At 51.3% G+C, this 17,468-nt stretch overlaps 1 protein-coding gene across 5 annotated transcripts in view; it reads left to right on the forward strand.

Moving 5' to 3' along the window:
- The window catches only part of PARVB (parvin beta), a 140,193-nt gene extending 132,874 nt beyond the window's left edge, over positions 1-7,319 (forward strand). For all 5 annotated transcript variants that reach the window (XM_031005333.3, XM_063704625.1, XM_055374828.2 and 2 more), the window contains exons 12-13: positions 1,942-2,014; positions 6,696-7,319. In XM_031005333.3, coding sequence (XP_030861193.2) covers positions 1,942-2,014; positions 6,696-6,772 — 150 coding nt within the window. In that variant the 3' untranslated portion in view covers positions 6,773-7,319. The remainder of the gene's footprint in view (positions 1-1,941; positions 2,015-6,695) is intronic.
- The last annotated feature ends 10,149 nt before the right edge of the window (positions 7,320-17,468 follow it).

A 17,468-nucleotide genomic window follows, 5' to 3' on the forward strand; every position in this document is an offset into this window, starting at 1 on the left:
CAGGGTTGGGGTGTCTGCCATGTGGCCCAGTGTTCCCATTGGCAGTTTCTGAGTTGGCCTCTGGAGCAGGGTCTCCGTCTGCTGCACCCCCGCCCCTGGGTGGACATGGCCTGCCCTCCTGCCGGGCTGTGTCTTCCCCACTGACCCTATGACTAGCCAGACCCTCTTGCGGTTGGCGCTGGCAGGTCATTCGCCCCTTTGCTTCTCCAAGCACAGGCTGTGTGCATTGTGGAAGCTTTTCCAAAGCACCCCACACTGTTTTCCAGTGTTGTTCGTTTGATTAACCCAGGGAAGCCTCTTTTTCCTGGTTAATTATTAAATTACATTGCAAGTAAAATTGTTCTTGTTTCTGATTCATTGGCCTCAAAATCATGAAAATATGATCGTTGAAAGGATTTTTTGTTTGTTTGTTTGCTTGTTTTTTTGAGACAGAGTGTTGCTCTGTCACCCAGGCTGGAGTGCAGTGGCACGATCTCAGCTCACTGCAACCTCCGCCTCCTGGGTTCAAGCGATTCTCATGCCCCAGCCACCCAAATAGCTGGGATTACAGGTGTGCACCACCATGCCCGGCTAATTTTTGTATTTTTAGTAGAGATGGGGTTCCACCCCATTGGTCAGGCTGGTCTCGAATGCCTGACTTAAACTGATCCACCTGCCTCGGCCTCCCAAAGTGCTGGGATTACAGGTGTGAGCTACCACGCCCAGCCAGGATGTTTGATTACTAAGAGCCCTGAAGTCCCTTGCACTATGACATCTGTGCTTGTTTGCTGTTTGTTTGTTTGATTTCCCCTCCTCCCATCAACCTTGGCTTGCGGCAGGTGAGTGGCTGGGTGTAATCTGGTTCATTGCCTGCATCCGTCTGAGTGGTCTTTAAACACAGCCCAGAAGGCTTTTATTTTAAACCTGTTCAGCTATCATTAGCAGAATAAAAGCTTCAGGTACATTTGGGGGCTGAGGAGTAATAGACCCTTTAATTTCAGGGGAAGTCACGGTAGGGCGGAGGTGGCCACCTTTCTGCAGCATCTAACAGGACCAAGGTCCTGCAGGCTGACGCTTGCAGCCACCATCGGTCTGACTTCCGTTCTGACTGGTCCACTGTCCCTACTCAGTGCTAGGGCCCTCCCTCCCCTGAGGGCACCCCATCCTGCAGAGACACAGCCTCACGTGGAGGTCTTTACAGCCCTTCCTGGGGCAGTGCCAGGCCTGCGTGCCTCTGCACGGGACTCATCCTCTCTGGGCCTCAGTTTCCCTGTCTGTGAAATGGGGTCACTGTGGGCCAGGTGCAGGGGCTCACGCCTGTAATCCCAGCACTTTGGGAGGCTGAGGCGGGTGGATCATTTGAGCCCAAGAGTTAGAGACTAGCCTGACCAACATGGCAAATCCCGTCTCTAAAAAAAATAATACAAAAATTAGCCGGGCACAGTAATGCGTGCCTGTAGTCCCAACTACTGGGGAAGCTGAGGCAGGAAGATGGCTTGAGCCTGGGAGGTGGAGGTTGCAGTGAGCTGAGATCTCGCCACTGTGCACTAGCCTGCACTCTAGACCCTGTCTCAAAAAAAAGTAAATAAGTAAATAAATAAACAAAGAAATAATAAATAAAATGGGGTCCCTGTGACTTCTCATCATATGGCTGGCATCTGGGGCAGAGCAGGCTCTTGGTGGCCGTGAGCCCTCGAGAGCAGGCCAGGCACCTCATCCTTCCATCTCTCAGCCCAGATCACTGGTGTGAGGGGTGAGAACCACCTAGTAAGTGCACGTGGCCCTCCGCAGCCTTCCTCACCCATCTCTGCCCACCTTGTGGCCTGCCCCGGGCTCACTGGGTCCTTGTGGACGTCAGCGTTGCAGAGGCTCGGTCCTGTCCATGCCGGCTGTCCTCCAGCAGTGGGCAGTGTGTGGGAATGACTGTTGGACCCTAACGCTGACCCACCCCTTCCTTGGCAGGTCCACAATGTGTCCTTCGCCTTTGAGCTGATGCTGGACGGAGGCCTCAAGAAACCCAAGGCTCATCCTGAAGGTAATGCCCCTGGCTCAGGTTCCCCCAGGAGGGGTGTGCATGGAGGGGAAGAAAAACGGGTCCTAGAAGTGGCTGGAAGGCTGGCATGTTGTTCCCCAGATGGGCCCCACGTCTCTGGCTCTGGGGCAAGGGTCTGCCAACCCCAGCTCCTCAGTCTCCTCATTTTGGGAACCAGGAGGACTTCGCTGGTGGATCTGGCAGTGCCGGTTCTTTAATAACCACTTGACTTTCAAGGACGTGGCCTCTGCCCACAGACCTCAGGATTAAGTATGTCTCTAGCTGGCCACTCAGGCTGGAAATGCAGCTTCGTGCCCTGAGAAGATATTAAAGGCTTACTCAAATGTAATGACTCTTGGGCTGGAGGTCCCCTGATGCTCAGCCAAAGGCAGTACTTGGTAGCAGGGACTTGGCATGCTCCTGCTCTGCGTGGGTTGGAGCTGGAGGCAGGAGGCCAGCAGAGCCAGGGCGGGCAGTTGCTTCCCTGTCCCCCCCGGCTCCTGTGCCAAGTTACCTATGGGAGGACTCTCTAACCTGAGTGAGCGTCACAGTTCCTGGGAAGGCTTCTTCCTAGGTGTCTGGGGACAGCCAGGCTCAGCAGAACATGGGTGGCACTGCCTGTGAACCCTGCTGGAAAGTTACAGGGCAGAGCTGAACATTAAAGGCTTTGACAAGTCCTACATAAAGATGTCTGTTTGCCTCCATCAAAACCTTTGCCATGCAGGAGGAGCCCACAGAACTCAGACACTGTGGTTTAGTGCCGTGGGCCCCCACTTTGACCGTGGCCCCCTACCTAGCCCTGCTCCCTCTCCTGAGTCCCCCGTGGCGCTATATGAGTTGGGCGCCCATGATGCTTCCTACACCTGTTGCCAGCATCCGCTCAATGGCGGGCTTTGTAGAGTCTCCAAAATAGCTAGAAAATGGATCCTGTCCCTTCCATCTACCCGCTGCAGCCACCGCTTCCTGCCAGTCCACGCGGAAGGTTCCTGGCCGGTCCCTTCCTGCCTGTTCATCCTCCTCTTGGGGTTTCACAGGACAATTTCACACCCTCCTGTCTCGTGTGTATGGCTGTTTATTCTTTTTTGTTTTGAGACAGGGTCTCACTCTGTTGCCCAGGCTGGAGTGCAGTGGTATGATCACAGCTCACTGCAACCTCTTCCTCTTGGGTTCACACCATCCTCCCACCTCAGCCTGTCGAGTAACTGGGACTAAGGTGCATACCACCATGCCCAGCTAATGTTTTAACTTTTCTTTTTTGTAGAGACAAGGTCTCACTATGTTGCCCAGACTGGTCTCGAACTTCTGGGCTCAAGCGATTCGCCCATTACAGGCACGAGCCCCCATGCCTGGCCTTGTTTATTTTTTATTGTCCCTCCCTCCCCACTAGAACAGAAGCCTCAAGGGAGCAGGGCTTTGTCCCCTGCATGCCGGTGCTGAGAACGGTGCCTGGCCTGGAAACTGCTCGACAGCACTGGATCAAAGCACACGTCCAGCGGGGAGTGTGGCGAGCTGCTGCTTGTAGAGACCGGCCCGGCCTGGGTCTCTGGGACCCCTCGTTGCTGCTGCCCTGCAGCCCTTTTGTTGCCGCGAGGCAGGGCCATGAGGGAGTGGCTAAGGGCCCGAGGGATGCTGCTTTGCCTCTCCCCAGCTGTGCGTCCTTGAACAGGTTACTTTGCCTTTCTGTGCCAGGGCCTCCTCATCTGTTGAGGGGAGTGATGATGGCACCTGCCTCCACGCGTCTCATGGGGTCGCTGGGTGGGGGGCGGATGTTCATCACACAGGACTTGTCAGAGCCTTCACTGTTCAACTCTGCCCTGTAACTTTCCAGCAGGGCTCACGGGCAGTGCCACCACGTGCTGCTGAGCCTGACTGCCCCTGAGCACCTATTACGCTCAAGTGAGCTGCTCCCGTGAGCACTGGAAGAGGGTCCTGCCCACAGAACACACCAGGTCCCTGCTGATGGTGGCTGCTAGCTCGGTGTTAGTGTCTGGCGGGTCGCACACTGTCAGGGAGGAGAAATCCTTGCTCATGTCCACTGTGGGCTTGGCTGGGGCTTCCTTTAGTTTCCTGTAGCCCAAAGCCTGGGCCCTATCTGCAGCATGGGGTGCTTCCCCCGTACCCTCAGAAGAGCCCCTGGTGGCCCTTGGCCTCTGAGCTGCTGAGGGAGCCCTGCTCCTTTGTCCTCCCGAACCCCCGACTTTTTTTTTTCTGAGACAGAGTCTTACTTTGTCACCCAGGCTGGAGTGCAGTGGCGCGATCCCAGCTCACTGCAATCTCTGCCTCCTAGGTTCAAGCAACTCTCTTGCCTCAGCCTCCCAAGTAGCTGGGATTACAGGCACCCGCCACCATGCCTGGCTAATTTTTCTATTTTTAGTAGAGATGGGGTTTCACCATGTTGGCCAGGCTGGTCTTGAACTCCTGACCTCAGGTGATCCACCTTCCTTGCCCTCCCAAAGAGCTGGGATTACAGGTGTGAGCCACCACACCTGGCCCTTTGTCCCGTTTTTGAGAAGTGAGGCAGGAGCCTGTCCAGAGGCCAGGATATCCTCTGACAGGCCGGCCTCCTAGGAGGGTGTTTGCCCCTGAGCCCGGATGTGTTTCCTACGCATCTGCCGCTGGAGGGCACATTAGGGAACCCACCACGGACATGTGGGAACCAGGCCAGAGGCAGAGGCACTGGTCCAGGGCAAATAGCAAGTTCTGCAGCCTCCGAGGCAGGGTCCCTTGGGTGTCCCAGGGCCTCTGTCCAGCCCAGGCAGGGGGCAGAGCTGGTCTGCAGTGCTCATTAGCACCTTCGCTGGGCCAGCACTGGGCAGGGGCCAAGCCGCAGAGATTTATGAGATGGGGTCCCTGCTGGGCCTCTTTATTTTGTGGCTGATGCAATGAATGAGAGACTTTTCCTTCTTCATTCAAAATCAGCTGGGGAGCAAGAATCAGGAGGTAACAGAGATGAGAATGACACGGAGAATGGGGTGCAGTGGCTGCGGTCTCCCTGACACCCTCCTCCGAGCTTGGCAGACTTACCCGGGTACCCAGGGCTGGTGGGGAGGGAGGCAGTGGCTGTGGCCTCCCCTGCAGGCCTGAGACTGCCCTGTTGGTCCCCACCCGGAGGAAGCAGAGCAGTCTCACACCCCCTGCACGTGGGCGGGTCTGAAGAGCCAGGCCCGCACCTGGTTCCCTAGGCCCCCAGCAATGATGGGCATCCTGGCCCCCTGCCCCCTTGTGGGGACCTGGCGGAGACTCCAGTGGGGTCCCCGACCCTGCTCTTAAGGAGGCCCCTTGCCTGGGAGAAAGGCTTGTGGCTCGCTCCAGATTCACAGAGCCGAGTGCAGAGCTGGATGGTGGGGTGGGTGTTTGGGGAGCACAGAGGGACTGAGGTTCATGGGTCACAGAAGGGGATTCCTATCCCTGGGCGCAGGTGCTAAGGGGTGGCTGTGGTTAGCAGGTCTGGCAGGGGTGTAAGGGTTGAGTTCTGTTTGTCCAGCGAGGCTGTCTCGAAGTTCTCAGAGCTCAGACCTGGGGGCTGCTGTGTGGGGGCATCGGTGTCAGACTGCTGCTCTGGTCTCCCTGCGAGTCCACCATGGGAGTGGAGTCAGAGGGGGCCAGGAGGTGATGGCCCCCACCCCTGGGAGCTCCTCTGTCCTTGCTGCCCCCCTCGCCTTGGCCACCTCCAACTCCATGGCCGCCATTCTCCCTCCCCTGCCTCCACTGGGCTGTTGGGAGCTGGGGTGGACTCTTCAGGTCAGGGGGAGACCCTGGGATCCCCGACAGAGCCCCGGGTGTGTCCCCAAGCCCGCCGAGTCGAGTTCCCCGACAGAGCCCCGGGTGTGTCCCCAAGCCCACCGAGCTGAGTTCAGCCCTGCTTTTGCTCTGACAGCACACTCGTGGGCAGGTCATTTCTCCATGTGAGTCTTGGTCCTCTTTGTAAAACGAGAGGGAAGGAAAGGAGGCTGTGCAGGCTCTGATGAGGGTGTGCGAGTCGAGAAACTCCATGCCCAGTGACAAGGACAGTTGCTGATTCTTAGCATCCACCCCACCTGCTCTCTCAGTAACCGATGTCATTTCTTACTCTTGTGATCAGGACTAAAGCACAGGGTCATCCCATGGCTGCTTTTGGATCACAGGGAGTCGGGACTCCAAGGGCCTCGAGCATTATCTGGTCCAGGCCCATTTTACAGATGAAGACACTGAGCCCCAAATCGCGGAAGTCACTTAGAGGTCACAGAGCAAGTGAAATGAACAAGGTGTCTGATTCCCAGGAAGGTTCTTGTCCACATAAGGAAAGTGGCCCAAGACTTCCAGGGCCCCAGAGGGAGCTGTCGGGTCCATTAAGTGTTACTGGGGTTTTTGGTCCCGGTAAGTGTCATTAGCCATGTGCCCCAACCGGTTCTTAGACATGTCCTGATGCAGATCCAGGAAGGGCTGTGGGAGTGTCTCTGTTCTTGTCACCCCAGGTGCCTGTCCCCGCAGGGTGTCAGCCCGCACCGGGAGCTCTCACACAACCTGTGTGTCTGGGGAGGCAGTGCCCAGAGCGTCCTGGACATGGTGGTGGCCAGTCTTTAAGGGGAAGCACTGTGTGTGGATGCGGCAGCTGGTGTCATGCTGGAGACATGGCTTCTGAGAGTACTTACCGCAATGACAGGAGGATGGCACGCCTCTGAAGTTTCTCTGTTTCCTTCTGCAGACGTGGTTAACTTGGACCTCAAATCCACCCTGAGGGTTCTTTACAACCTGTTCACCAAGTACAAGAACGTGGAGTGACGGGGGAGCTGTGGATGGTGGCAGGAGTGTCCCAGCAAGAAAGGCGGCATCCGTCTGTGCCCTGTGCCTTTCCAGGGAGCCAGGCGCCATGGGCTTCTGGTCCAAGCTGTGTTGACTGTCATCCCCACCCCACCCCTACCTCACGCCTGCCCCACCCCCTGCCTCTTTCGGTTGTTGTTCTTAATCTCCTCTCCATGTAGTTCCCAGTGGGCAAGAGCCTTTGAAAATGCAGGATTCTAAACACTCGTGCTTGCGTTTGAGGCCTCGCGTCACTCAGTTGCGTGGGATGATGAGTCCGTTGTTGTCTGCCTTGGCTGAAAGATGAAGAAAAGCCTGAACCCCAACCCCCAGCTGACTGAGAGCACCCTGCATTCTGCCTCATGGTGCAATTAGCGATCACAGGCCTTCAGAAGTACAACATCAGCTCAGCAGGAACGCCAGCTCCCCGAGGACCCGGGCTTGACGATTCACCGGGGATCTCCTGGGCTGGGCTCTCCTTGGAAGTGAGGCCTTTTATTAAAAATAAAAGGGTTTTGCAGTTTGAAAACCTTTAAAGTCCCAGAAGCTTAGATGTGACATGGGTGTCCTCCACCCACATTCCTATCACTTCTTGGTCACTCGTTTTAATGTAGCTTTTGCACAAACATCCAAGACTCAGGATGGCCCAGCTCCCACAGTCCTTGAAAGGAGCTGTTTGCTGGGGACGTTTCTTAATTTCTTGCTGTGGTTGAGGGGCTGGGTCTGGAGATGGCTCTAATTGTGCTGCTTGAGACAGCTTGGGTCACAGCTTTCCCCTTCAGAGGCTGTTTTTGGGAATGAATGCATCTTTGGAAACTTTAAAATGAGGGGGTGCATTGGTTCACTGGCACTGTGTAGTAAAGTGCCACAGGGGAGTGGCTCAGACATCAGAGAGTTACATCCTCAGCCTTTCGCCTGGGCTTGTAGATGCCGGCTTCTCCCCGTGTCTTCACATGGTCTCCCCTCTGTGTGTCTGTGTCCTCACCGCCTCTTTTATTTTATTTTTGATTTTTATTTTTATTTTTTGAGACAGAGTCTCGCTCTGTCACCAGGCTGGAGTGCAGTGGTGCGATCTCAGCTCACTGCAACCTCTGCCTCCCGGGTTCAAGCGATTCTCCTGCCTCAGCCTCCCAAGTAGCTGGCATTACAGGCAGGTGCCACCACACCTGGCTAATTTTTGTATTTTTAGTAGAGACGGGGTTTCACCATGTTGGCCAGGATGGTCTTGATCTCCTGACCTCATGATCTGCCTGCCTCAGCCTCCCAAAGTGTTGGGATTACAGGCGTGAGCCACTGTGCCCAGCCTATTTTTTTTTTTTGAGACAAATTCTGACTGTGTCACCCAGGAGTAAAGTGGTGCCATCTCAGCTCACTGCAGCCTTGATCTCCCAGGCTCAATTGATCCTCCCACCTCAGCCTCCCAAGTAGCGGGGACCACAAGTGCACACCACTAGGCCCATCTAATTTTTGTATTTTTTTGTAGAGACGGGGTTTCACTGTGTTGCCCAGGCTGGTCTCAAACTCCTGGGCTTGAGCGACCCGCCCACCTCAGCCTCCCACAGTGCTGGGATTATAGGCATGAGCGGCCATGCCCAGCCTGCGCCCCTCTTTTTAGAAGGGCTGCGGTCCTATTGCATTAGGGCCCACTTATATGACCTCATTTAATCTTGATTACCTCCATAGAGACCCTATCTCCAAATACCATCACATCAGAGGTGCTGGGGTTAGGACTTCAGCATGTGGATTTGTGGGGGGCATAGTTTCCCTTGTACCGGGAGGAAATGAAGTGTTCATCTCACTCTCCCTGTAGCCCTGAGAGCATCTCCCTTAGAGTATCCTATAAAAGGAGTCACTGCTCACTCAGTTATGGGGTGTTCAGCCCCTCGCTCACCCCAGCTCTGCAGAGAATTGGGGATCCCATCGGCCATGCTTTCTGGGCTGGCCTCTGGTCGCAGTCAGTCCCTCGCTGTGGCGCCCCCTCCCCAGCTCCTTCCCAGGGTTATGACCCTCTGACCCCCTGGGGTGCTTCTGCTGCAAAGCAGCCCCCTTCCTTGGCATCTCTCAGCATTCTCCATAGTGAGCCTGGCCTTTCTGATCTTGTTAGCTTTTTTTCTTCCTGCCACAGATCAGAGCTGTGGAGTAAGTTTTAATATGAAATCGAATGCCAACACCGAAGTTTTAGAAAACAGTTTAATATTCCCTCTCAGTTCCGGCTGTTGCTAGGCTGGGGATGGGTTCAGAATAGCCATTTTGATGGAGGTGATTTCCCAGCAGGGGAAAGAAATAATTAAAACAGCATTACGGTGTCTCCTGCGGGATGCAGTGACATTAAAGAGCCACACTGACAAAAAGCCTGGGGCTGGAACGTTCTGTGCTGCCTGCATGGCATGTACAGGACCGCGGCCCCCTGGAGCTGGTGGAGTGGCCCAGCCTTGCCCTGCTCACAGGTGAGCCTGGATAGGGCACTGTGCCTTCCCAGGGGTTGGGATTTGAAAAGAACAGAGCTTGGCCAGGTGTGGTGGCTCATGCCTGTAATCCTAGCACTTTGGGAGGCTGAGGCAGGTAGATCACTTGGGGTCAGAAGTTCGAGACCAGCCTGGCCAACATGGTGAAACCCTGTGTCTACTAAAAATACAAAAATTAGCCATGCATGGTATGTGTGCCTGTAATCCCAGCTATTCGGGAGGCTGAGGCAGGAGAATTGCATGAACCCGGGAGGTGGAAGTTGCAGTGAACCGAGATCATGCCACTGCACTCCAGCCTGGGCAACAGAGTGAGACTCTGTCTCAAAAAAAAAAAAAAGAGAAAGAAAGAAAAAAACAAAACAAAACAGAGCTGTGATTTTCAGCCAAAATGAGCAGTCCTGGCCCATTCTGTGTCATCAGAGGGGAGAGGACAGTTACTCTGGGCGGGGGCTTCAGCTTCTCAGGGAGGTCCTGGCGGCCCCCATCTAGTAAACCCATGCCTATCCTCATGCTCACGTCACACTCTTGTGGGTTTCAAGTCGAACAGTAAAAGGAATCATAAGATCTGTGGGGAAGCTACATGGGCACTCGTGTTTCACAACAGGGACCCTTAAAGGCGATGTTTCCAGCAAAGGACGTGATTTTTTTTTTTTTTTTTTTTTTTGAGATAAGTTCTCACTGCGTTGCCCAGGCTGGAGTGCAGTGGTCATTCACAGACACACACATAGCAGACTACAGACTACAGCCTTGAACTCCTGGGCTCAAGTGATCCACCCGCTTCTGTATCCTGAGTCCCTGGAACTGCAGGTGCACACCACCACACCCGGCTTGGATGTGATCTTTTGTCCACATTTTTTTCCAATTGGTTCAAAGGTGTAGGTATGCCTTTTGCATACCTGGGAAGGGCCCCATTAGGCTCGACTCCTCCCATTTTTCTCCATTCACTGTCAGTTTGAGTCTGAATTCATAGCATGGCCTGGACAGATGCATCAAGGGGCCAGTTCCAAGGCAGAATTCAGGGTGAACTCGATTCCTATAGGCTTGGGATGAGTGGCTGCTGGGACATGAGGCTTGGGTGTGAGATGCCCCGTCTGCTGCTGCTCTTGGTTCTTAGTTCAGAGAAATTCTGGGACCCTTCCTCCTCCCGGCACCACATTTTCAGTGAATGGTTCTTTGAAGAGGAACCCTGGTCCATAGGAACTGAGTGAAAGCAAGGCCAAGTGTGTCCACCCATGGGGACAAACGTCCCAGCACAAAGGGGTCTCAGGCCTGCAAGGCCCAAGTGGACGCTCGGACAAGGGCAGGAAGGTATTTGCTGATTCTCCTTCTCTATGTGACATGTCTCTCAAGCCACACCAGTTAGGGGAGCCTCCCGCAGCTTCAGTTCCCCTTTGACACCCACACAGTGTTATGCAAGCACCGAGCCCAGAGTCCCGCTGGGCCGTGGTGTCCTAATTGTCTTGGTGACAAAGAGCAATTTTATTTTAAAGCAACTGAATCCTTTCCCCCTGTTTTGTGTGCCAGTATTTTACTGTCTTCTTAATTGTTTTAAGCAATGTTTACTTTGGATTTCTGGATGTTATATAAAAGCCACGAAAACCCTGGCCATGCTGTCTGTCAGGCCCACCTGGCTGAGTGCAGGAAGCAAGCGCTTTTCAGGAGCTCACTGCAACACCGGGCAAACACTTCTTCAGCCAGAGATGCGGTTAGGACAATGCCGCGTGGCGTCATAGTATGCTGTTATTTATTCCAATAAAGACCTCATGAGCATGGGCCTGTCCACCGTCTTTGTTTGGCTGCTGTTTTAATCTTTCATGCATTTAGCAGTCATGGATGGTGCCAGCGAAGGAGCAGGTGCCAGGGCATTGTGACTCCACCCAGCGCTGCTTCCCGGGACCTTCCAGTTGGACAGGAGCTGGGGGAAGAGCTGGTTCACAGCCCTTTGTGGGGGATGGGACTTGGGGAACCCCAAACTTCTGCTGGGACCACAAGGAGAAGAGGGCAGCAGAGTCACAGCTGCAGGTGAGTAATAAAGGCTCATCTGCCCCTCTGCCTGGGTCCAGACCATACGTGCACAAAGCTAGCGGCCAGGGGAACAGGCTGCATGACCCATGGAGGTGGTCTCCTTACTTTTCATGATGTGACGTCACTGGGCCTTGCATGCTGACCAGTAAGTGACCGCTGTTGACTCTGAAAGGCAACGAACCCCTGTGTGACGGAGATGGTGGCCTGCCCTCCGTGCTGGCCCTGCCATAAACCCTCCTCGGCACAGGTCGTAGCAGGTTTCAGGCGCGTCAAATTTTACAAAATGATGATAAAATTGTGACTAGTCCAGGATGGGTAGCCTGGAGAGAAAGGCAACCACGCTATTAAAAAAAAATAAGCTAAAAATTATAAACTGTGGATGGAAGGAATCTGGGCTTTGGAGAAGTGCCTGGGTTTGTGTCCAGGTTTGTCACTGTGTGACCATGACTGTGGGGAGCGAAGTAATCCACACCTTCCAGCTGAGGATTCTGAGGGACAAATTCAACCTCCTTCTTTCAAAGTCAGCCATCGTCAGCGGAGAGGGAGGGTCTGCCCCTTGGGGGATCTTTGGCAATGTCTGGAGACAGTTTGGGTTCTGGGCAGGTAGCTGGTGGGACCTGGGTTACAGCTTAACATCCCACAGTGCACGGGACAGGCTCCCTTCTCCCCAGCAAAGAATCACCCGGCCCCCCTGTGCACTGTGCTGAGGATGGAAAGCCCTGCAGTAGAGTGCCAGGTCCTTGAGCTGGCCTGTCTTCGCCTGTGCTTTTATTGGGTAGGACTTAACTGTTACTATTAATGAGGATAAAATATTTTCCACTGAAATGCCGAGTTTTCAAGGCCAGCAATGGTGCAGAACCTTCTGGGGATCTTCCGATTGGTTCTGTTCAGTAGTCATTTACCAAGGGTCTGGTTTGTCCAAGGCTGGGGCAAGTGGCCAGTGAGAAGAGTGTCCGCTGCCCTTGAGCCGGTGGAGTGAGAGAAAACACCCAGAAAGGAGGGGTGCGGGTGGGGCAGGGGAGTGAGAGGGAACTCCCAGAAAGGAAGGGTGCAGGTGGGGCAGGGGGGTGGTTACCTGTCTGGAGAGGGACAGCTGAAGCCTGGAGATGGTGTGGTGGAAGCCAGTCTTCGAGAAGGAACAGGACCTGAGTGCTTCGGGTAGACCGGAGTAGGGACTAATCCAGGTGGCTTTAATTCTTTGTCTATTATAAAAATTGGTTTTGGGCTGAGACTAGTGCGCTCTGGCTCATGCTGTAATCCCAGCACTTTGGGAGGCCGAGGTGGGTGGATCACTTGAGGCTAGGAGTTCAAGACCAGCCTGGCCAACATGACAAAACTCTGTCTCCGCTAAAAGCAAACAAACAAAAAAACCTCACAAAAAATAAAAATTAGCTGGGCATGGTGGTGCACACCTGTAATCCCAGGTACTCGGGAGTCTAAGGCATGAGAATCACTTGAACCCGGGAGGCGGAGGTTGCAGTGAGCCGAGATCACCCCACTGCACTCCAGCCTGGGTAACAGAGTGAGACTCTGCCTCAAAAACAAAAAAGAAAAGTGTAGGTGATATAGGACGGTTCTGAAGATGCTCTTAGCCTGACCTGATTCTCCGACCTTTCTCACTTGTTCTCAAATATAACTGCCGTCTGGGCCCAGTGGCTTATGCCTGTAATCCCAGCACTTTGGGAGACTGAGGTAGGTGGATCACCTGAGGTCAGGAGTTCAAGACCAGCCTGGCTAACATGGTGAAACCCTATCTCTACTAAATATAAAAATATTAGCCAGGCGTGGTGCCAGGCACCTGTAATCCCAGCTACTAGGGAGGCTGAGGCAAGAGAATCACTTGAACCCAGGAGGCAGAGGTTTCAGTAAGCTGAGATTGCACCATTGCATTCCAGCCTAGGCAACAAGAGGGAAACTCGGTCTCAAAAACAAAACAAAACATTGCTTCTGTCCCATTCTTTCAGGCCAATGCACTGGTGTGAGCTGCATATCCCCAGAAAGGCCCCCCAATTCAGCTGTCACCTCCCCAGGGGGCCATGGTGGGGAGGGGGCTCTCTGCTTAGGACAGGGCCCCTCCTTTCCTGGTGGCCAGTTTCTGGGGAACTGACATTCCATGGCCACTTGCCCTCAGATGTGACAGAACTGGCAGAATCTGAGAATCTCGAGAAGGAAGGGACCTTCTGAGGTCACCTCTGTTCATCCTTACCCAGGCAGGAATCCCCGGCCACTGCAGGGACAGGCATCTCTGTTCCTTCTGCAAGTACAGTGCCCTGGGGTTGGGCAGCTCAGAATTAGTGAAGTTTTCCATGGAAACCCACTCTTTGGGGTTTAAATTTGATTTAATACACCGTCATCATCTTCACCAGGGTGAGGCTTTGCCCTGGGGCAGGGGGTGGGGAATCCCTGTGTCCAACCCAGTAGGACCTAGAGCATTCACTGGGTCAGTGAGTATTGGGAGCCTGCTGTGTGCCGCTGAGGTGTTGGGTGTGGGGAGGGGGGGGGGTGCCAGGGCACAAGAACCAGGAGAGAGTGGAGTGGCAGGTGGACAACACAGTGAGGCCGATGAAGAAATGCAGCTGGGGGCAGGTCTGGGACGAAGATGGAGCAGAGGGCTGCATCTGGGCATAGAGGCGGGTAAGGAGGTCTCTGACACCAGGGAACTGGGGCAAAGGCCACATATTCTTCCAGTCCCCAGCCCCTCGGATTTAGGTGGCCATGTGGCTGGTCCTAACAGCTGGGACATGGTCACGCCAGACAGCTTTTAGGAAAGACTGTCACCTTAAAGTATGCAACACCTTTGTGGATGTTTGGTGTGTTTTCGAAACATCCACACAGGGTTCTGATGTTCTAGATGGCTTTGGAATGTAGTGCTAGATTTCCTCCCACAATCTCATTCTTAAAATGTATTGCCAAGGTGAGCCTGAAACACTGTGCAGGAAAGCAGGGAAGCACAGTCGTCCCTGGTATCCTCTGTGGAGGGAATCCGGGACCCTGGAGGATACCAAAATCTGAAGATGCTCAAGTCCCTGATATCAAACTGCACAGTATTTGCATATAACCTATGCACATCCTCCTGCATACTTTAAACCAGCTCTAAATTACTTATGATACCTAATACAATGTAAATGCTATGTAAATAGTTGTTACACTGTATCACTTAGGGAATAATGACAGGGAGAAAAATTCTGTATGTGTCTGGTACAGATGCAATTTTTTCTTGATATTTTTAATTCGTGGTTGGTTAAATCCATGAATGTGCAACCAAGGATATGGAGGGCCAACTGTACTCAAGGAATGATGGGGACATGTCAAAAGGACAGAGGCACAAACAGCTTCCACATTTTGGATACTTCAAGCATCTGAAGGAGCAATGTGGAGTATAACACATTGGATTTTTTTTTTTAATTCGTGCACTTAGAGTGATATTAAACTAGGATGAGAGCAAAGGCTTTTTTTTTTCTTTTAACATTTTACTTTTATATAGTTTCAAACCCGCAGAAAAGTTGCAGGAATACTACAAAGAGTTCCTATGTGTATTAATCCATTCTCATGCTGCTAAAAGAGACATACCCAAGACTGGGTAATTTTAAAAGGAAAAAGGTTTAATGGACTCACCGTTCCACATGGCTGGAGAGGCCTCACAATGATGGTGGAAGGCGAAGGAGGAGCAAAGGCACATCTTACATGGCGGCAGGCAAGAGAGTGTGTTTAGGGGAACTGTCCTTTATAAAACCATCCAATCTCATGAGACTTATTCACCATCATGAGAACAGCATGGAAAAACCCGTCCCCAGGATTCAATTACCTCCCACCAGGTCCCTCTCATGACACGTGGGGATTATGGGAGCTACAATTCAAGATGAGATTTGGGTGGGGACACAGCCAAACCATATCACTATGTTTACCTGGAGACTCATGAATGTTAACATTTTTACTTTATCCTCTTTACTCTCTTTCTGTCCCTGCCTGTCTGCCTCTCTCAATATAATAATAATGATATATATTTCTTTAGATGCACACATTTACCTGGTGATATATATATTTTCTGAATCTTTGAGGGTAAGTTGCACGCATTATATCCTCTTCACCTCTAAATACATCAGTGTATGCTTCCTAAAAGTAAAGACATTCTTTTCCATAATCTCAGTATGTGTCGTAATCAGGAAATAACACTGATACAATGGCATTGTTTAATCTACAAACCTTAATTGTGTTTTTTTCCATTTGTCTCAATGATGTCCTTTATGCCAAAATAAGAGGCAGGACAAGGCATTGAATGAGTTGTCCCATCTCTCCAGCCTCCTGTAGTCTGGAGTGGCCCTTCAGTCTTTCCTTATGTTTCATAGCCTTGATTCTTTGGAGAATCCAAGCCAATTATGTTCCAGAATGTCTTGCAGCTTGGATTGATCTAGTATTTTCCTCGTTATTAGATCCAGGTTATGCGTTTTTGGTAGAAGTGATGTGTTCTTCTCAGCGCATCATTACCAGGAGACATGTCATGTTGATTGTTTTACTTTCTTATGATGTTAATTTTGATTACTTAGCATGTGAGCACACGTCTGTGGTCCCAGCTACCCGGGAGGATCACTTAAGCCCAGGAGTTCAAAGCCACAGTGAGCCGGGATCACACCACTGCACTCCAGTCTGGGTGACAGAGTGAGACACTGTTTCTATTTTTAAAAAATATATATTACTTAGTTAATATAGTGTTTATCAAATTTGTACACTAAAAAATGTAACTCTTCTTTGTAATCGATCAATATTTATGAGGAAAGAATTTTCACTTTTGGAGTTACCTTTCCATCAGGAATAACTAGAAGCCTCCACGAAACACAGGAAACGGTTACTTCAGACATTGGACATGCCTTTGCTCCCCCTTCACCTTCCACCATGACTGTGAGGCCTCCCCAGCCATGGTGGAACTGTGAGTCCATTAAACTGTCTTTCTTTATAAATTACCCAGTCTTGGGTATGTCTGTTTTAGCAGCATGGAAATGGACTAATACACATAGGAACTCTTTGTACTTTCCTGCAGCTTTTCTGTGAGTTTGAAACTATATAAAAGTAAAATGTTAAGAGGCAAGTCAGATCTGTGATCCCCAAGAAAAGGGTGGCAAGTGAGGTGAGCCCTACCCTGGTCTTGGCTTTCTGCGTGGACATAATTCCTGGACTGTGCTGTAGTGAGGGGGACCCAGACAGAGCCAGGTCTCACTGATTTAAGGAGACAAAGATCAGAGCTTGCAGAGATTACGCTTATTAAAAACAGACACCAAAAGAATAGTTCTGCCAGAAAAATTCCAACACTTCTTAAAGAAATGCAACAAAATTCAGCACGCAACGACATAAAAATTTAATGTCTAGCATTCAATAAAACATTATTATAAAGAAGCAGGAAACTGTGACCCACAATCAGGAGAAAAATCAGTCCACAGAAGCAGACCAGGAAATGACAGAGGTGATAGATTCTACAGGACAACTGACCTGGATGTTTAAAAAATGTTAGTGTCGTGAAAGATTGTTCTAGATTACGGGGCTCTAAAGAGACATGAAAACGAAATGCAATCACATGTGCTGTGTGATGCCTGAATGGATCTTGGAGTAAAAAAAAAATACAGCTGTAATAGACATTTTTTGAAGCCTTGTTGAAGTTTGAATGTGGATGAAATATTAGAAAACCTTCTATCAATGCTAATTTTCTTAGGTATTATAATGGTACTGTGTTATGCAGGAGAATGTTTTTAGGAGAAACATTCTGAAGTATTTAGGGATATCCCTAAAGTGATATGATCCCTGCAATTTATTTATTTTTATTTTATTAATTTTTAAAAATTTTAGTTGTGGTTAACAATACACGTAACATAAAATGTACTGTCTTAACTCTTTTTAAGTATACAATTCAGTAGTGTTAGGCATATTTGCACAGGTATATTTCACACCGTGTCTCTGAAAAAAAAAAAGGCTGGAATAATTCCCTTCTATCCATGCCTTTCTCTTAATTGGGGTTTGGGGGTGCTTGGACTTATCTCCATGTTACTCTTCCAATTCTTAGAGTCCCTCTCTTCCCCTAAACAATGCTCTACACACGAGAGGCTTTGTGAGTTGTGGATTTAGTCTGTTGTAACTCCACACCATACAGGATTAGATTTCGCGTCTGATTCTTACATCAGCCCTGCAGCCCCAAGAGGTAA

This window comes from Gorilla gorilla, chromosome 23, assembly GCF_029281585.2.
Source record: "Gorilla gorilla gorilla isolate KB3781 chromosome 23, NHGRI_mGorGor1-v2.1_pri, whole genome shotgun sequence".
In the NCBI taxonomy this organism is placed as follows: Eukaryota; Metazoa; Chordata; class Mammalia; order Primates; family Hominidae; genus Gorilla; species Gorilla gorilla.